This window comes from Mustela nivalis (genome assembly GCF_964662115.1).
Source record: "Mustela nivalis genome assembly, chromosome: 12".
Lineage (NCBI taxonomy): Eukaryota > Metazoa > Chordata > Mammalia > Carnivora > Mustelidae > Mustela > Mustela nivalis.
The window spans coordinates 92,179,729-92,195,811 of NC_139031.1; the positions used below are offsets into that span (position 1 = coordinate 92,179,729).

A 16,083-nucleotide genomic window follows, 5' to 3' on the forward strand; every position below is an offset into this window, starting at 1 on the left:
TCGTCCTCTTTAAAAAATGCATGAATTAAACGGGAGACGGACAGGCCAAGCCGTCTAATTTGTTGTCCTTTGTGGAAACTCCCCGGGGTGGAGCACCCGAGGGAGCCCGAGGCCAGCCCCGCCCCGCCGATCGCGCGGGCCAGGCCCCTGCCCCGCCCCGCCCCGCCCCGCCCCCTGCCCGTTGACGGGTGCTATCGCTCCGCCCCTGTCTCTGATTGGTCTTCCGCTTCCCCGCAAGCTTTCCCGACTGGCTGGGGGCGCTCCCGCCCCGCCCACCGGACGGCCGTTGCCCGGGCGACGCAGGCTGCGGCGCTTCCGCATCCGCTGGGAGTGCGGGGTGGGCTTAGGCCCTAGCCGCGGCGAGTGAAGTCTTCTCGGGCCGTGCGGGTCGCACTCAACGGAGACCCTCGGCGGGCGGGTGAGCTGGGCAGGGGGCGCCAGCGGGCGGCAGGGGGCGGGGCAGAGTTGGGAGGGCGGGGCCATCTGTCACCGCGGACCGGGAGGGGCCCACGCGCCCCGCGGTGATCCCGCGTGGACGTGCCCCTGCGGTGGACCTGGTGTGGACGGGCGCCCGCGGTATACCGGGTGCAGGCGTCCCCGCTGTGTCCCCGCGGACTCCGCTGCCCCGCAGCGTGCGCGCGTGTCGTGCCCCGTCTGTGCACTGGCGAGCGTGCGCCCCCCGTGCCCCGCCGCACACCAGCTCCCACGCGCCCGGCTGTGATCCCGCGCGGTCGGGGACGCCCTTGCTGAACGACGGGACGTCTGCGCGCCTGCAGGTGGAGGAGGCCTGGACAGGAGGTCCCGGCACGTATCCTCGGCTGCGCGGCCCCGCGGCGTCCCCGGCCCACCCGAAAGCACCCGGTCCGCGTGGCGCCCCCGGCATGAGGAACACGAGCAAGGAGTTGCAGGGCGCGGCCGGCCGCCACGCCCCCTGCGGTGAGTGACCCGCAGCCGCCGCCCCGCTGAGCCCCGCTCTGCTCCGGGGCAGGGGCCCGCAGGTAGTGCTGCTCCTGGGTCTCAGGGTCAAAGCAGCTTAAAGGGAAACAGGGAGAGTAAAGTGGGAGGGGCACCAAGAACCCAGCTAGTCTTCATGTTCCCCGCAAGAACGCCGGCCTCCTACTGTTGCCTCAGCTGGTGGAGGGTGGAGGGTCTCTATCCTGTGATGGTCTGACCCCGGGTGAGCCTCAACTGTCTCCGGGAATGTAAGCACTTCCATTTCCATCCCATTTCCTGGATGCTCTGCATCCCAGAGCATCTCGTGAACTCTCTTCTGCTGGTGATTTATGCCCCCGCCCAGTTAACCACGTCTTGGGATTTTCGTGGCTGGGTGCAGAGAAGGATTGGGTGGAGGGTTCTGGGGGCCAGCTGGGCAGAAGGGAGGGAAGGAGAGCTGGGTGCTGTGGTCTGTCTGTGCCTCTTGTCTTGATTCCTCCCCTTCTTGGAAAGGTGGAAAGAAAGGCTGGAGAAGGGGGGCTCAGGTGCCCTCCGGGGAGCCTAGGGGTGGGAGCTGGTGGGCACCTGCAGTGCCCGCATCTGCTCAGAAGTGGCCTTCTCATTCCTAAAGGAGCTGGTGACCTAGTCCAGAGCTCTGTCATTGCCATTGGTGACACCGTGGGTGTGCTGGGGGCTGGGTGTGTAGTGGGTGGGGGTGGGGCAGCTGACCGGGTCTCCTTCTCCACTGTGGGCTCTCAGCCTCTTTGTGACTTCCCCCAGCCTTAGTGGACTCCCCTGTATACAGGACATCAGAGGACACTGACAAGGGCCAGGCACTTCTGTACACTAACATTTAACCTCAAAACAACTCGACATTGTATCATTAACCCTGGTTTTTAGACGTGGGCACTAAAGCACAGAGAGTTTTAGGAAGCTGTCCAAGGTCACACATCTCATGGGGGCTCCTCTGTCTAGGCCTTGCAAGGCTGCAGCTGTCCAAAGGCAGGAGAATGGCCATCAGCCACCAGAGCTCCAGCGTAAGTGGGCATTAAACACTGCCTTGGACTAGAGTTCCGGGTGGCTCAGTTGGTTAAGCCTCCAGCTGCTGGTTTCTGCTTGGGGCATGATCTCAAAGTCCTGGGATCAAGTCCTACACCTGCTCCTGTGCTCAGCCGGGGGTCTGCTTGACATTCTCTCTCACTCTCCCTGCCCCTCTCCTCCACCCAACACCCTGCTCTCTCTTTCTCTGTCAAATAAATACACAGATCTTTAAAAAGGAAATCTACATGATACCCAGCACTGCTGGTAAAAATAAAACAAACAAAAAGAAATCTACATGGGTGGTAATTGATTACAGTAGTACTGGTAGTAATTGCTGTACAAGTACCAGTAATTTCTAAGTGATAGAAGCTACCAGACAGTTCTCATTCCTTTCACCGTGTATGTGTGTGTGTGTGTGTGTGTGTGTGTGCACGCGCGCAAGCATGCCTGTGTGTGAGCTCCTTTGCATGCAGTTATGAATGCCTGGAGTAGAGCTCAGTGCCTGCCCAAAGCTTCCAGTAATGAGAAGTGTAAGATACACCATTCTCTGTGGATTAATTAGTAATGAAAACACAGAGGACAAATAAAGCAAGAAGTGCATGCCTTCCCTCTAAAAGGGAAAATATTTGAGTTGAAAGTGATGAGAGTAGGAAGCTGCTTAGTTCTTTCTCCTAAGTCTTAAATTACCTGTGAGCTTCTGCTCCATTCTTAAACCTTTCTTAATGCTTTTTTTCATTCTCAATAGTAAGATGTTGATTCAGCTAATTGCTGTCCTTTGATATTCAAATATTTTGTTATGTTAATTATATTCGTTTTTTTTCAGGCAGTGAACACAGTTTTTAGTTAGAGGTAGAAACTGGTAGAAACTGGTTGTTTAAGCTTTACCTTTAGAGAACAGATGTTCATGAGATACCTGTGTGTTACATAAATTAATTTTTTAAAAATATTTTGTTTATTTATTTGAGAGAGAGAGTGAGCAAAGGGAGGGGCAAAGAGAGAGAGAATTTCAAGCAAACTCTGAGCTGAGTGCAGAGCCAGATGCAGGGCTCGATCCCAGGACCCCAAGATCAGGACCTGAGCAGAAACCAAGAGTCAGACACTTAACCAACTGAGCCAGCCAGGGGCCCTCTACATAATTTAATTTATTCAGCACAGTTTTCCTGTGATCCTACCGTATCAGAGTTCTCCAGTGGATCCAACAGTGCATCTCTCTGTCATTAATCAGCTATCTATCATCTGTCTATGGACCATCTATCTATCTAAAGGTTTATTTTAAGGACCCGGCTCACACAGTCGTGTGGCTGGAGGCCGAGCCCAGAGAAGAGCTTATGTTGCATTTGGAGTCTAAAAGCTGCTTAGAGGCAGAACTGCACCCCTACCCCGGGGACCTCAGTCTTTTTCTCGCAAGACCTTCAACTGATTTGATGAGGCCCACCACATGATGGAGGGTGATCTGCTTTAATCAGAGTCCACTGCTGTAAATGTTAATTTCACCTAAAAATGCCTTCAGAGAAGTCTGCGTGTCCCCGATCTCTTTCTTCTGTGGGATCACAGTGGGCACCGATAACTGCAGGTCTGGGGTTCTGTTTTCACCTCTCCCTCCCAGCAGGGGCAGGTGTTCCCAAAGCGGCCTGTAGGGCTGTTTCCTGGATGTCCCTACCTCCTGTGCCCACTTCGGGGCTCCATGGCTCTGCTGATGCCATGTTCACTGCATTGCCCGTGGCCCCCCTGTCCATGGGGCACAGAGCAGGAGGGGGAAGAAGGACAGACAGCAGGCTGCCTTCCTCTCCCTTCCTTCTTCCTTCCCACGTTGCCCCTCCTCCTGCTCATGGCCCCCACCCATGGGAGTGGCACCCCCTCCGTCTATGCTCATCATGCTGCTGCTCTGTGGGACTCACTTGATGTTCCCGGGGAGCCAGACTCAGCCTTGTCCCCTGCCTGGGACCTGCGGTGGCTTTCTGTCACACCTGGCTGCCAGGCTGAGGTCCTGGCCTCCTTCGGTCTCCTTGCTCTTGGGACCTCTCACTCGGTCCCACTGTGGCCTCTGGCATAGGCCTTGGGAGCAGCGCGGTGGGCCAATGGAGGTGTGGGGGCATCACGTAGGGAGGTCCCCAGAGGAGGCTTCCCCGAGGGCCGGCCTGCCTCTTCCTGCCCCGGTCAGATCTGGGCAGTGCCACTTCTGGCCTGGGCTATGTGTCTCAGCGTCGTTCATCTGCTGAGCTCAGCAGATCTGGCCCAGCCTTGGTCCCATGCCCCCAACGCTAACCTGTGGTGTTGTGAGTGTCTTAGGATTCTTCGAGAATGTGCACTCTCCAATATATCCAGAAATGCCGGTTACTCCCAGTTCCCTGGAGGAGAGAGACCCAGGACACACAGACACAGGGGGATTGGGACACATTGGAGGAGGCCCTCGTACCACTGCTTTGGAGCAGAGGTGCAGCCTGGGGCAGAGGAACACAGGGTCTCATATAAGGAACTCTTCCTTCTGGCGGGACCAGAAGCTGGCATGCCAGTGGGCTCCGGAGACTGGTGCCTACAAGCTCACTGCAGGTGTTCCCAAGGGGGTGGTGATGTCTCACATGCTGATGTGCCATGCCGTGGGAGTTTCTCCTGTGCTAATGTCCTGTGGTGATGTCTCTTATGCTTATGTCCTGTGGAGGCTGAGATGCTCTCCATGGCATGGCTGTGTTGTAGGCAGTGCAGCAAGCCAACCTGAACTTGGTGTAATTAATTGGCCCTCGGCCACCTCTTTTCTAGACTGGTATTACCACCTTCCCGTGAAGCGGTCTGACAAGCCCGTGGATGTCCCACCGGCCTCCCAGATCCCGGGCCTCAGTGATCTGAAGGAGCCTCCCAATGGACACCTGCCTGGGCCCCGGAGGTACTGGGTAAAAGAAACAGACTCCGAGTACGTAAAGCTTGCGAAGCAAGGCGGCCGGCCTGGTAAGCAGCCCACGAGCGCCCCAGGGTCTCCGCTGCGTGGGCCAAGGTTATTGGCTGGTTTTGGTCCTCATGGTTCCATGTGAAAATACCTATAATATCTCTGAGTTCTGCCCCAGGCCAGTGGACATTGAGGGTCAGGCCACAGCCTGGGGTGGGTGTGGCCCATAGGATGTCTCCTCTTTAAAGGTAAAGACTAAAAAGACCGAAATTGCGGAATTGGCTTGCGAGCGACCCTGTGTTAGAGTCTCCGCCCCCATCCTGGTGGTCCAGGTGTAGAGGGACCCCAGAAGCAGTCCACCTCCCCAGAGAGCCTCTGCCTGCAGTTCTGTAGCCTTGCTGGGGAAACCAGTTCTCGAGCTGCTGGAGCGTGGGCTCCTGTGGTTTATGATCACAGCCCTTACCCGGTGTGTTGGTGCATCTCAACACCAAGGTCACAGATGCGTTTCAGCGGCGGTGCTGGTGAGCCTCCACCTCGGTCCACGGTTTAGCTGAGAACCTGCTGCCTGTTGAGCTCATACAGATCGCTAGTGAGGGGCAGGGCTCAGGCCCTGTGGTAAGGGATGCTAAGAGCCACCGCCTTTCCTGTCCTGTTTCCTGGCCACCATACTTCCCCAGGAGGTTGTCACAGGTGGTGGGAAACAGCCCTGCAACACCCAGGCTTGGATGTTCAGGAACCCAAAACTCACCATCCCACATTTGTCCAAGTCAGCCCAGGCCAGGACAGGACCTGCAGTGCTCCTCTACCCTCTTTCCCACTCCCCAGCCTCGGGGTAAGAGAAAGTTCCTGGGATAGCCGGCAAAATCTAGATGGGACCTCCGAGTTAGATGACAGGACGGCATCAGCACTGACTTCCCAGTGCAGATCTGGGTGCTGTCATTATGTAACACCAGTCTTCCAAAACCTTCCACCCAAGTTTATGGGGGCAGAGGAGGCCACAGGTCTGCGAGGGGCTTCCAAATTGCTCCCCAAACAGCAGTGATGGTGATGACACTAATGAAGGAGGGGAGGGGGAGAAATGCAGCAGATGTGAGCCTCTGGGGAGACTGGGGAAAGGGTTGGGGGTTCCGGCTGTTCTGGCAACTTTATGGGAAGCTGCCTGCTACTCGTGTGACATGCTCACCCCCGCGGCTTTTTGGCTTTGAGATCTGTTGAAGCACTTCGTCCCCGGGACCAGGAAAGGCTCCCCGGTGGCCTACTCCTTGCCAGACTGGTACATCCACCACAGCAAGCCACCCACGGCCGAGCAGAGACAGTGAGTATCACGGGCTGCCTCCCTCGTCGTTACAGGGAAACTAGCCTGCTCTGCATTTTAGAGATTCTGTTTATTTATTTGTCAGAGAGAGTGCGAGCGCATAAGCAGTGGGGGCAGCAGGCAGTGGGAGAAGCAGATTCCCTGCCGAGCAAGGAGCCAGAAACAGGACTCGATCCCAGGACCCTGGGATCATGACCCGAGCTGAAGGCAGATGCTGAACTGAGCCCCCCAGGCGCCCCATTAAGCCAACAGGTCTTGAGTAGGGGCACTGAGAGTGTGAAATGACAGCCCCAGGTGGTACAGCAGCCAGGACGGAATGGGTCAGGGTGCCGCAAAATGGATGACTGCGCAGGGGTCCCAGGGCTGGACCTCCGGGGCTGCTTAGGGGACACGGCTTCAGGCCTTGCCTTGTTCCCAGGGCCGGTGACAGTGGCTGGTGAAGCATTCTTCACACTGAAGGACGCCGGTGCCCTGCGAGGCCAGAAATGCAGACAGTCCCAACCCATGGTGGTCACAGAGCTATGGGGAGCCCTGTCCCCCAGAGTGTCTGCAGTGTCTACAGAATTCCTGTGTGTGGGTGTGCACACTGTAGCCTCCATGCTACACGTGACCAAGGGGGCACCTAGCTGTCCCGTGGCTGTGAGGACACTGAGCATCCTTGAGGCCTTCTGCAGCCCAGGGGGCAGCTGCTCTAGCTGGGGCCCGAGCCCACGGACGGGGTGTTCTGGGAGGGTAAGCAGGCAGGTCCTCCTCCCTTCTCCTGGGCCACGTGCACTGCCCCTCCCACTGTATTCCTGCTGTCCTCGTCCCAGGTGGGGAAGCAGGAAGCATGGCTGTCCCTCCCATCCTGTGTGCCCTTGCCAATCTTCCAAGCTTCCTAATGGCATTCCCAGCCTGTAGGGGTGAGAGGTAGAGAGGAGAAAGGTTGGAAGCCCAGGAACTGCAGTGGAAATTGTCCCTTTCTCGGACATTCCAGCGCTCCCTTCTGGGCCCTGGGGCTTCTCCCTGTCTGCAGAGAGCCCTAAACATGGGAGGGCTCTCTTTGCCATCCCTGCAGTGAAGCAGGGGGTGCCACACCTGTGGGCTTCTCTTCCTGGGAATTGGGGTCCTGTCTGTAGCCTGCATTCCCAGCCTCTGCCCTTTGCTCCCTGCCCTCTGCACCAGCTTTCCTGGGGGCCTCCAGCCTGCCTCCTTCCTCCCTTTGTGTCAGGGGCAGCGGGAACCCCTTTTTCTCTGTACTTCTTAGTGCTCTGCTGACTTTGTCTGTGCCCCTCCATTCCCCTGCTCGGAGTAGCCCGGGCTCAGCCAGGTGATGCATCCTGGAGGACCGGCCCTCCCCTCCATTCTCCCTTTTCTCCCCTCCCCTCCTCCCCCAGCTGCCGTCCCTGCCCCCTCTATGCCCCTCACTGCTGCCAGGATAAAGTCCCAGCCCTTAGCCCTTAGCCCCCAGCAGTGTGTGGGGGGTGATGACAGAGGACAGTGCTGGCAGGTGCACGTCCCACCCCCCAGCCTCCAGCTGGCCTGAATGCTCGCCAGTGGAGACAGCACACCAGGCTGGGAGTTTAAGTACTACATTACAAACGACCATGGGGGCGCCTGGGGGCTCAGTCGGTTGAGCTTCCGACTCTTGGATTCAGCTCAGGTCAGGGTCCTCGGATCGAGTCCCGTGTCGGGCTCTGCAATCATTGCAGAGTCTGCTTGGGATTCTCTCTCTCCATCTGCCCCTTCCCCTGCTGGCGTGCTCCCCCCACCTCATCTCTCTCTCTCTCAATATAAATAAATAAGGTCTTTTTAAAAATGACCATCAAACAGAAAAAGGATATTATTGTTGTGAAATGGCAGATATTGAAGGGGGTCTAGAGAGTTTGAGTGGACAAAGTAGTAGATGATACCGTAACAGAAATAATTAGTTTCTAATTCATCTACTTCAAGAATTCTTAATGTAAGATGCTCTCATTTTGCTTATTATGTCACCTTGTGACCTCTGACTTGGCCTCCGATTCTGGGAAGCAGCCCTGGAAGCCTTAGTCATTCCTTCAGTGGAACGGGGAGGGATGGTCTGCTCGAGCTGGTGTGGGAGGAGGGAAAGGGGTGGTGTTTGCTGTGTGACCCCAGAGAGGGAGGGGGAGGGGAGGAGGGAGGAAAGTAGGAAGGATGGAGGAGGGGGAAGTGGTGGAGGGGGAGGAGGGAGGAGGGAGGGGAAGAAGGGTGAAGGAAGGGTGGCGGGGTGGAGAGGAGGGGGAGAGGAGGGGGCCTCAGGTCAGAGCTCTTGTCGCTGCAGGGTCCCCGCCATCTCTATGCCCGATTACATGGTTTACGAAGAGTTTAACCCCCAGCAGAGCAACGGAAGCTATGAGTCCAGGAGGGGCCCTTTCGACTTCGATGTGAAAACGGTTTGGCAGAGGGAAGCCGAGGACCGTGAGAAGGAGAAGAAAAAGGTGAGGGCCAGGCGCCCGCGGGGCTGTGTCATTGCGCTTGCTGCTCCCTGAAGAAGCTGACACTGGGTCTCTTGTCGCCACAACACTGATGGCTCTGTGTTTCCTTGTTTAAAAGACTTACTTATTTTAGAGAGGGAACGTGTGTGGGAGGGGAGGGGCAGAGACAGAGTCTCAGGCAGACTCTCTGCTGAGCGGGACCCTGACATGGGCTGGATCCCAGGATGCTGAGATCAGGACCTGAGCCGAAAGCAGGACTCGGCGCTCAAACCACTGAGCCACCCCCGCTCGCCCTCCGTTTTGTGTTTTAAATTTGAATTGACTAAAAGACAAGAGGCCATGGTAATTTTTTTTTCTTTTTATGAATATTGACTCTATGGGGTAAGATTACCTTGTACCAGGTGAGTTTTAATTAGCGAATGCTTGTCTGGGTGGCCTCAACATGCCTCTTCCCATTTAGCGTGTATAAAAATGACATTTTGTATTTATTCGTATCCAGTCTCTAAAGGTGTCTGTTGTGTTCAAGTCATTAAGTGAAGATTTTCCTGGAATGCTCTTTTTTTTTTTTAATTAACAGTTCTTTTTTATTTTTATTTTTTAAAGAGTTTATTTATTTATACATTAAAAGAGCAGCTACAAAGTCAAGGGCCATCTCTGGTTTGTGGCCTTGTGGTTGGGGTGTCTCAATTCAGAGGCCTTCTGACCCCCAGGCTGGAGCCCCACTGTCAGGACCAAGCACTGGCCACCGATGCTCCAGCACCAAGGTCTTGATTCTCGGTACATGGGGTAGGGAGAGTGGGGTTCCTGGCCTGGACCATCTGTGCCTGACTCCCAGGCTTGGCTTCTCCATGTCCTGGTTTGGGGAGAACTGCTGACTTTGGGGACTCAAGCAGTTGAACCCCGCATAGAATGTCAGGTGTCTGCCATGGGCTGTCTGGTCCTCCTCAGAACACCCCCACCCTCCGGCCATGGTTCCGGCTTCTGCTCTGCTGCACAATCAATGAAGTGGACAGTTTTTAGGACCAGGTCCATGTCTTGGTGATACACAAGCAGCTACACCGTTGATTGATAAAGGACATCTTTGGGAGTTAACCACAGCCACCATGTGCATCTAGAGGACCTTGAAATGCTAAATGCTGTACTGGCCCCAAATCCCGTAGGGTTTCCAAGCCATGGACCAAAGCCATGTGGGGCTGAACCCAGGGCAGGAAGCAAGCCCGTGTGGGCCGCCATACTTAAGGAGGCGGGGTGCCCGTGGGCTGTGGTTGAAGACACCAACATGGCAGACCAACATGGTGGACAGTTGGGTTCCAGAAAGGAGGTGTGGGGTGCCAGCTGGGGGTATGGGCGCCCTGTCAGGGGGCTTAGAGAGCCCAGATGTATCTTCATCACCCATTTCTGTGCATAGCAGACTGCACGGAACCAGGGGACTTCTTGTGCTTTTTTTCTCCCTGTGTCCCACTGGACCTTTGGCACAGCTAGAGTGTGACCTTGAATGTAGATGGAAGTGTGCGCCATATTAAGCTAGGATTTGATGGGTGTCCATCCCCAGCCTCTCTTGAGGGCCTGGCTGTCCTGCCCCTTGTCCCCCAGACCCCCCATGACTGGGCCTCAGGGAGTGAGCTGGGACATGGAGCTTTCCCGGCTGTGGCCCCTAACTTGCTACATGGCAGACCCAGGAGCATATTTAGGGTAAAATGCTCCCCATGGGCGACCAGCATTGTGGGGTCTCACTCACCTCTGGGGTAATTGGGCTAGAGCAGGTCTCCCTTTCTGAAAGGCCCCCTTCTTCCCTGTAAATGCTGGCGGTACCTTTGTAGGCTCTGTTTTTTTCTTTTTGTTGTTTTTCTTTTGTTTTCCTATAGCATTTCCCCCTATTTTGTGATGCTGTAATTTAGATGCAGGAAATCCACACTCTTCCCGGGTACTGTTCTGTGGGTTCAATAAGCATGTAGCCACCACAGCTAGGAAGGCACTGAGCTCTTCCGTCACCCCCAAAGGTCCCAGCCCCTTCGCAGCCAGGCTGAGCTGCTGCCGTGGAATCGTGGGTCCTGGCTGAGGTGTGACTGTCACATGGGACGCTTGCTGAGCTGTGTTTTCCTGGGGTTTTGGCCTGAGGAGTCATGACCTCACCCCAGGATTGTACTATCCTGTGTGTCCTCTTGCCTTTCTGGAACTGTCCTCCTTCAGTGTCTGAGCATCTGTCCTGCAACCATGGTTCTGTGTGTTTCTTCACACAGGTGAGGCTCCCAGCCATTAACTCAAAGTACCCGAGCAAAATGGGGACCCCGCTCGGCCCCAGAGACCCTGCAGGAGGCAAACTCTCCTTTCCTCCCATGTAAGTGCACGGGCAGTGCCGACGCGTCTGGAGCAGGCTTGGGTTTGGGCTTTTTGGTCCTCCATCTAGAGGACAAAGGGACAGTAATGACAACAAGGCACTGGGCAGTCGGTGGCCTGACGATGCCCACTTCCTGGGAACACCTTTCAGTGATACGGCTTTGATGTCACATCCCCATGGACTGGCCTCATCCCCTGGCATCTGTCAGGCCCTTGTGGAGTGCAGCTGCCCTCCTCCATGTCTGGACCGTGTGGGTGCCCAACTTTTCCAACCAGCTGCTTTGCCTCCGTGAGCCCGTGTCCTACCCAAGGCACCTCCCAGGGACCCTGTCCTCACTGAGGCTTGCCATTTATTTATTTAGTTTTATTTTTAAATTTTTTAAAAAAGATTTTATCCATTTATTTTTTGAGAGGGGGTTGGAGAGGGAGCACAAGCAGGGGGAGGGGCAGAAGGAGAGGGTGAAGCAGGCTCCACACTGAGCAGGGAGCCCAATGTGGGACTCATCCCCAGACCCAGGATCATGACCTGTGCCAAAGGCAAATGCTTAATGACTGAGCCACCCAGGTGCCCCAGATAACCTTCTTTCAAAAATTTACTTATTGAAGTTATCTCTACACCCAGTGTTGGGCTTGAACTTGACCCTGAGATCAAGAGTCATGTGCTCCACTGACTGAGCCCACTGGACGCCCCCACAGTGCATCATCTTTAATGTCAAGGAAGAGCTGATGCAGAAAGTGACAGTTTGGTAAAGAAATGGTAGAGTCCAAGCATCGATTAGCCCCTGGGGGAGGCTGGTGTTTGTGAGGGTGATGTCCCTGAGAAACGTGGCATCATCCTCTAATTGGCTGTCATGGGTACAGGTTTTAGAAATGACTAAGCGAGGGTCGACTGGAAGTATGTTTCTGTGCCAGATGGCTCTGTCTGCGACTCTTGATCTTGGGGTTGTGAGTTCAAGTCCCACCTTGGGTGCAGGGATGATTTCAAAACATAAATGAATAAAATGAATAAATTTGTAAAAATGGAGAGAGGGAAATCAAGATAGAGAGAGGAGTATCTGTGTTATGGTTTAAGGGGCAATAACGCATCTCATTATCCACACGCCCACTGAGACCTGACCTTGACCATTATGACCCTTTGTGCGGAGGTTTGACATTCATTTCTCTCTTTTTGAGGCCTGGTCAAAAAGCCAGTTCACCCACAAACTTTTCCAAACTTATCAGCAATGGCTATAAGGATGAGTGGCTACAGCGAGCTGACTCAGAGAAGAGGAGCCCGCAGACTCCGAGGGCGGCGCCCCCGTCTCCGTCCACGCAAGCGCCTGAAGGGAGCCAGGACGCAGGGTCGGAGCCAGACCCGGAGGTGCCCGGGGACGCCGAGGACGTCCAAGGTGAGCACGCCCTGCAGCCCATGTTTGCGGAGGCCTCTGTTCCTTGAGATTTCTTCTCATTGGGTCTTTCACACAGAGTGATTTAAAGACCATGGACGATCCTACAGAAGGGTGGTGCTCACAGACACACAGGAGGGTCGTTTATGTCTCACGCTTCTCTTTATTCCCAGGAACAGCAAAAGTCACGATATCTGTGCCCTTCCATTTTCTTTCAGTTGTCAAAACCTACAGGATCCTCGCCCCACACGTGCACTTCTGGAAACAACTCACGGTTCACCCTTGAAATTCCTCCATCTCCCATGTCCCTTACGTTTTGTTATTAAACTCTGAATAGTTTGGAGTAAGTGTCCCTGTCATTACGTGGTCCAAATCCTGTATTCATTCTGATTTTTCCTGGTCCTGGTAACAGGCAGACTTAATCTTATTTTTGGCCACATCCATTGTAAAGCCCGTCAACCCTGGTGTTGACTTTCCGTGGCTCAGTGATCATTGACCTTTTGTCTGTAGGCAACTAGTTTTTTCTCTCCAGGCTTCATGTCCTTGGTTAAGGAGGAAGGAGCTGTCCAGAGTGCTGCACGTTGACGTCTGTCAGCACAGTCTCTGCCCGCCGTCCCGCCTAGCCCCCGAATGACCCCCATGAGGGCAACGGTGCCTGTGCACCTGCTCAGTGCCCACCCCACGCTCAGCGGCCCGGCTGCCCTGTCAGTGACGTGTCCTGTCTCCACTGTCCTGCTGGATGTGTGACAAGGTCATGATCAGTGTTGCTAGGAAGTGAACTTGTGAACATTTCCACACTAGCTGTGTTCTGTGGCTTCTTGTTTTAAGTGATGCAGCCTTTTAGTCATTGTAAGTAATTGTTAAAAGTATGATTCTTCTAGGACCAACTCTGTTTTATTAAACTGAACAACTCGCATGCTTGTTCCATATTATAGAAGCTCCTTCTCCGAGTGAGTGTTTGCGGAGAAACTGGCTGCATCCAAGTATGAAAAGTGTCTCACACGCACCATTGTTGATGAACATGGTGAAATATGAAGCTGAAGGCGCTGGGAGGCCCTAGATGTCCTTCCCCAGCTGCATGTGCTCCAGCCGCAGCCGAGCCCGCTGTGGCTGTGCTCAGTCGCTTGAGCATCTGAGTCTTGGTTTCGACTCTGGTCGTGATCTCAGGGTTGTGGGATCAAGTCCTGAATTGAGCTCCACGCTCAGTGCAGAGTCTGCCTGACATTCTCTCTCTCCTTCTCCCTCTGTCCCTTCCCTTGCTCTCTCTCTCTCTAAAATAAAGAAATCTTTGAAAATAAATAAATGAGCGAAACCGGCATGACCTGAGAGCGCCAGGAAGGCTGGGGAAGCAGCAGCACCCCATAACCCAGTGGGATCTGCACGGGGCTGGGTGCACCTGCTTCCACGCTCTGGGTACCTGAGGGTCCCCATGGAAGCTCCTGGCTCCCGCCCTCCCCGGGATTTCTCAGAGGCCACATGTTCTTCACTTCTGTTTCCTGTTCCTTCTCCTCCCTGTCTTGGCTTTTAACTTGATGCACGACGACAGCCACCCAGAGCTTGCCTTCCCCTTCCGGCTGCCCCTTTCTCAGCCAGGCTGTGGGTTGCTGTTTCCCTCCTTGAGATACAGGACTGTGCTTTTCTTTCTTCCCCTCACTGCAAGTTTTGCTGCCTGTCTCCACGTTTCTGGTGATCTGGGAAGCTGGCCTGTGGCTACTGGCCCAGATTTCTAGTTTGCAAGAGCCAATATGGAGGATGGTGCCCAGGACCTGGTGCAGAGCCAGTAGCCATGCCTTGTCCTCTGGGGCTGGGGAAGCGCCCCCTCCCCCTCCCGCTCAGCGCATCCTTAAGGGGTAGGGAAGCTTGCCAGCAGGTGTAGGCAGAGTGCAGAATGTGGTCAGGGCCCCCGCCTTGTCTAGCCACGCTCAGGGTGGAGATGGAGGTTTCCCAGGTAAGCACTGGGCAGGCAGGTAGGACCGTGCATTTCATTTTCATGTAGACTTCTGGAGTAGTCCTGAAAAATCAGGACTGACACCGGCACTTTTCCGTTCCTTAAAATTAATAGGTTAAAATTCTTAATTCGTAAAAAAATGTCATCTTCACGTCTCTTTCCCCATCAACCATCTTTTCCCTTTGCGTTACAGGAGGAGCCCCACCTCCATCGGCGTCCACGTCCGGAGAGCTCAAGTAAACCCCCACCTGCTCCGCTCCCAGGATCTCCTTCTGATGGCGGATGGGTCTAACTGCATGCCGGCTCTGTTTCTGAGGCTCCTGCTCTATTTGGTGAACATAGGTTCTTAGGAGATCGGCTCTTAGAGCCAACTTGACACCACTGTCGAGACGGTGCAAGTGTTGGGTGCTGCTTCCTGCATCTCTCCAGGATGTGAAGCAGCGCACCTCGCTGGCCTGGGATGTTCCAGTGTCTTGGAATCAGCCACTTCCTCCCCGGCCCACCATCATCTGACCTCACCCGCTCCCGTGCGAGTTTCCGCTGGCGACATTTCTATTCAAATCAACCATTTAGACTCTACCTAGAAGAAACCCAAAGTCTTTTCCTTTCTTTGGTCCTGCAATATTTGTAGAAATAATTTTTTTCCATTTCAGAAAAATTTAACTCCAGAATATTATGACATAGTTTATACTAAGAAAAAGATTGATTTATTATGCCTTAAGGGTGTAAGCATTTAATGTAGAAGCATGGTAGCATTTGCTGGTTTAAAATGTTTGCTAATATTTTTTGCATAAACTGAAATTTGTAACATTCCACATTTACTATTTTGTATCATTTAGGTAAAACTATGTTTAATTTTAACATTTAATTTAGTAGTCTTAACAAAAATTTTTAAACAATCAGACTGAATTTTCTTATTTTGTAAATTTTGCTACTGTTTATATGCAGGCAATTAGCACGACAGTGTAGTTTTATATTTTGTACATTTAATTCATGAATAAAATAATTTTTCTGGAAGATTTTCAGAAAGCCAAATAATGTCTCAAGCATTTTTTTTTTTTTTTTTTTTTTTTTTTGAGAGAGAGGGAGAGAAAGAGACAGAGTGAGCAGGAACAGGGGGAGGGACAGAGAGAGAGTCTCCAGCAGACTCCTCACTGAGTGCAGAGCCCAAACACGGGGCTTGATCCCATGACCCTGAGATCCTGACTGAAGTGGAAACCAGGAGTCAATACTGAACAGACTGAGCCACCCAGGCACCCCAAGTTCTCAGGTATTTTAACATCTCTCCCAGAATAAACTTGGGATGCACTTACCAAAACTTGAAGGAGGGGGAATCCTGCTTCCTACTGGGGCAGCAAACCAGTAGCTAAAGTAGCATCTAGTGCCAGTGCCAGTGCCTCTCCTCCCACTGGGTGGGTGATGATAACCAGCGGTGGGGTGTGAGAGCTCCCCCTGCTGGGCGTCTCGCTCCATGCAGAATGATGTTTCCTTTCACCGGTCTTCACAGAACCGACTCCGGATTCTCTCTCTCTCTCTCTCTCTATATATATATATTTATATCTACAATAAAAACTATATCTATGTGGACGAATGTCCAGGGAATTCTGTTGAATAGTAAAAGCCAGTTTGGAAAGCTAAGAGTGTCTGTGTGTGTGTGTGTGTGTGTGTATTTTAATGACACATTTTAGAAATTGAGGACCAATGAGTGGATGCTAGGGTTTAGGGGATGAGAGGTAGGTGCGAGGATAGGGCACCATGGGGGTTCTTTTGGTAAAGGAGGGCTCCTCTCCCAGGCCCCCGTCAACTTC

General features: G+C 53.7%; 1 protein-coding gene across 2 annotated transcripts; it reads left to right on the forward strand.

Annotated features, from left to right (window-relative positions):
• The first annotated feature begins 281 nt into the window (after positions 1 to 281).
• Positions 282 to 15,310, forward strand: LOC309845170 (uncharacterized protein C7orf57 homolog). Of its 2 annotated transcripts, none has more exons than XM_082692760.1 (8): positions 282 to 418; positions 777 to 936; positions 4,732 to 4,917; positions 6,062 to 6,170; positions 8,452 to 8,608; positions 10,846 to 10,943; positions 12,116 to 12,330; positions 14,469 to 15,310. In XM_082692760.1, the coding sequence occupies exons 2-8, from the start codon at positions 882 to 884 to the stop codon at positions 14,513 to 14,515; spliced, it is 867 nt and encodes a 288-aa protein (XP_082548886.1). In that variant the 5' UTR covers positions 282 to 418; positions 777 to 881; the 3' UTR covers positions 14,516 to 15,310. The 2 variants fall into 2 exon arrangements, with proteins under 2 accessions (XP_082548886.1, XP_082548887.1); XM_082692761.1 differs by having other exon boundaries at positions 293 to 418; positions 12,164 to 12,330.
• Positions 15,311 to 16,083: the final 773 nt, after the last annotated feature.

What these genes read in the sequence shown, in the direction of transcription:
- LOC309845170 (XM_082692760.1), top strand. Translation starts at nt 882, where the DNA reads ATGAGGAACACGAGCAAGGAGTTGCAGGGCGCGGCCGGCCGCCACGCC. An exon ending in GAAGCAAGGCGGCCGGCCTG is followed by an intron (nt 4,918 to 6,061) that starts GTAAGCAGCCCA and finishes TTTGGCTTTGAG; the next exon opens with ATCTGTTGAAGCACTTCGTC. An exon ending in GTGAGAAGGAGAAGAAAAAG is followed by an intron (nt 8,609 to 10,845) that starts GTGAGGGCCAGG and finishes TTCTTCACACAG; the next exon opens with GTGAGGCTCCCAGCCATTAA.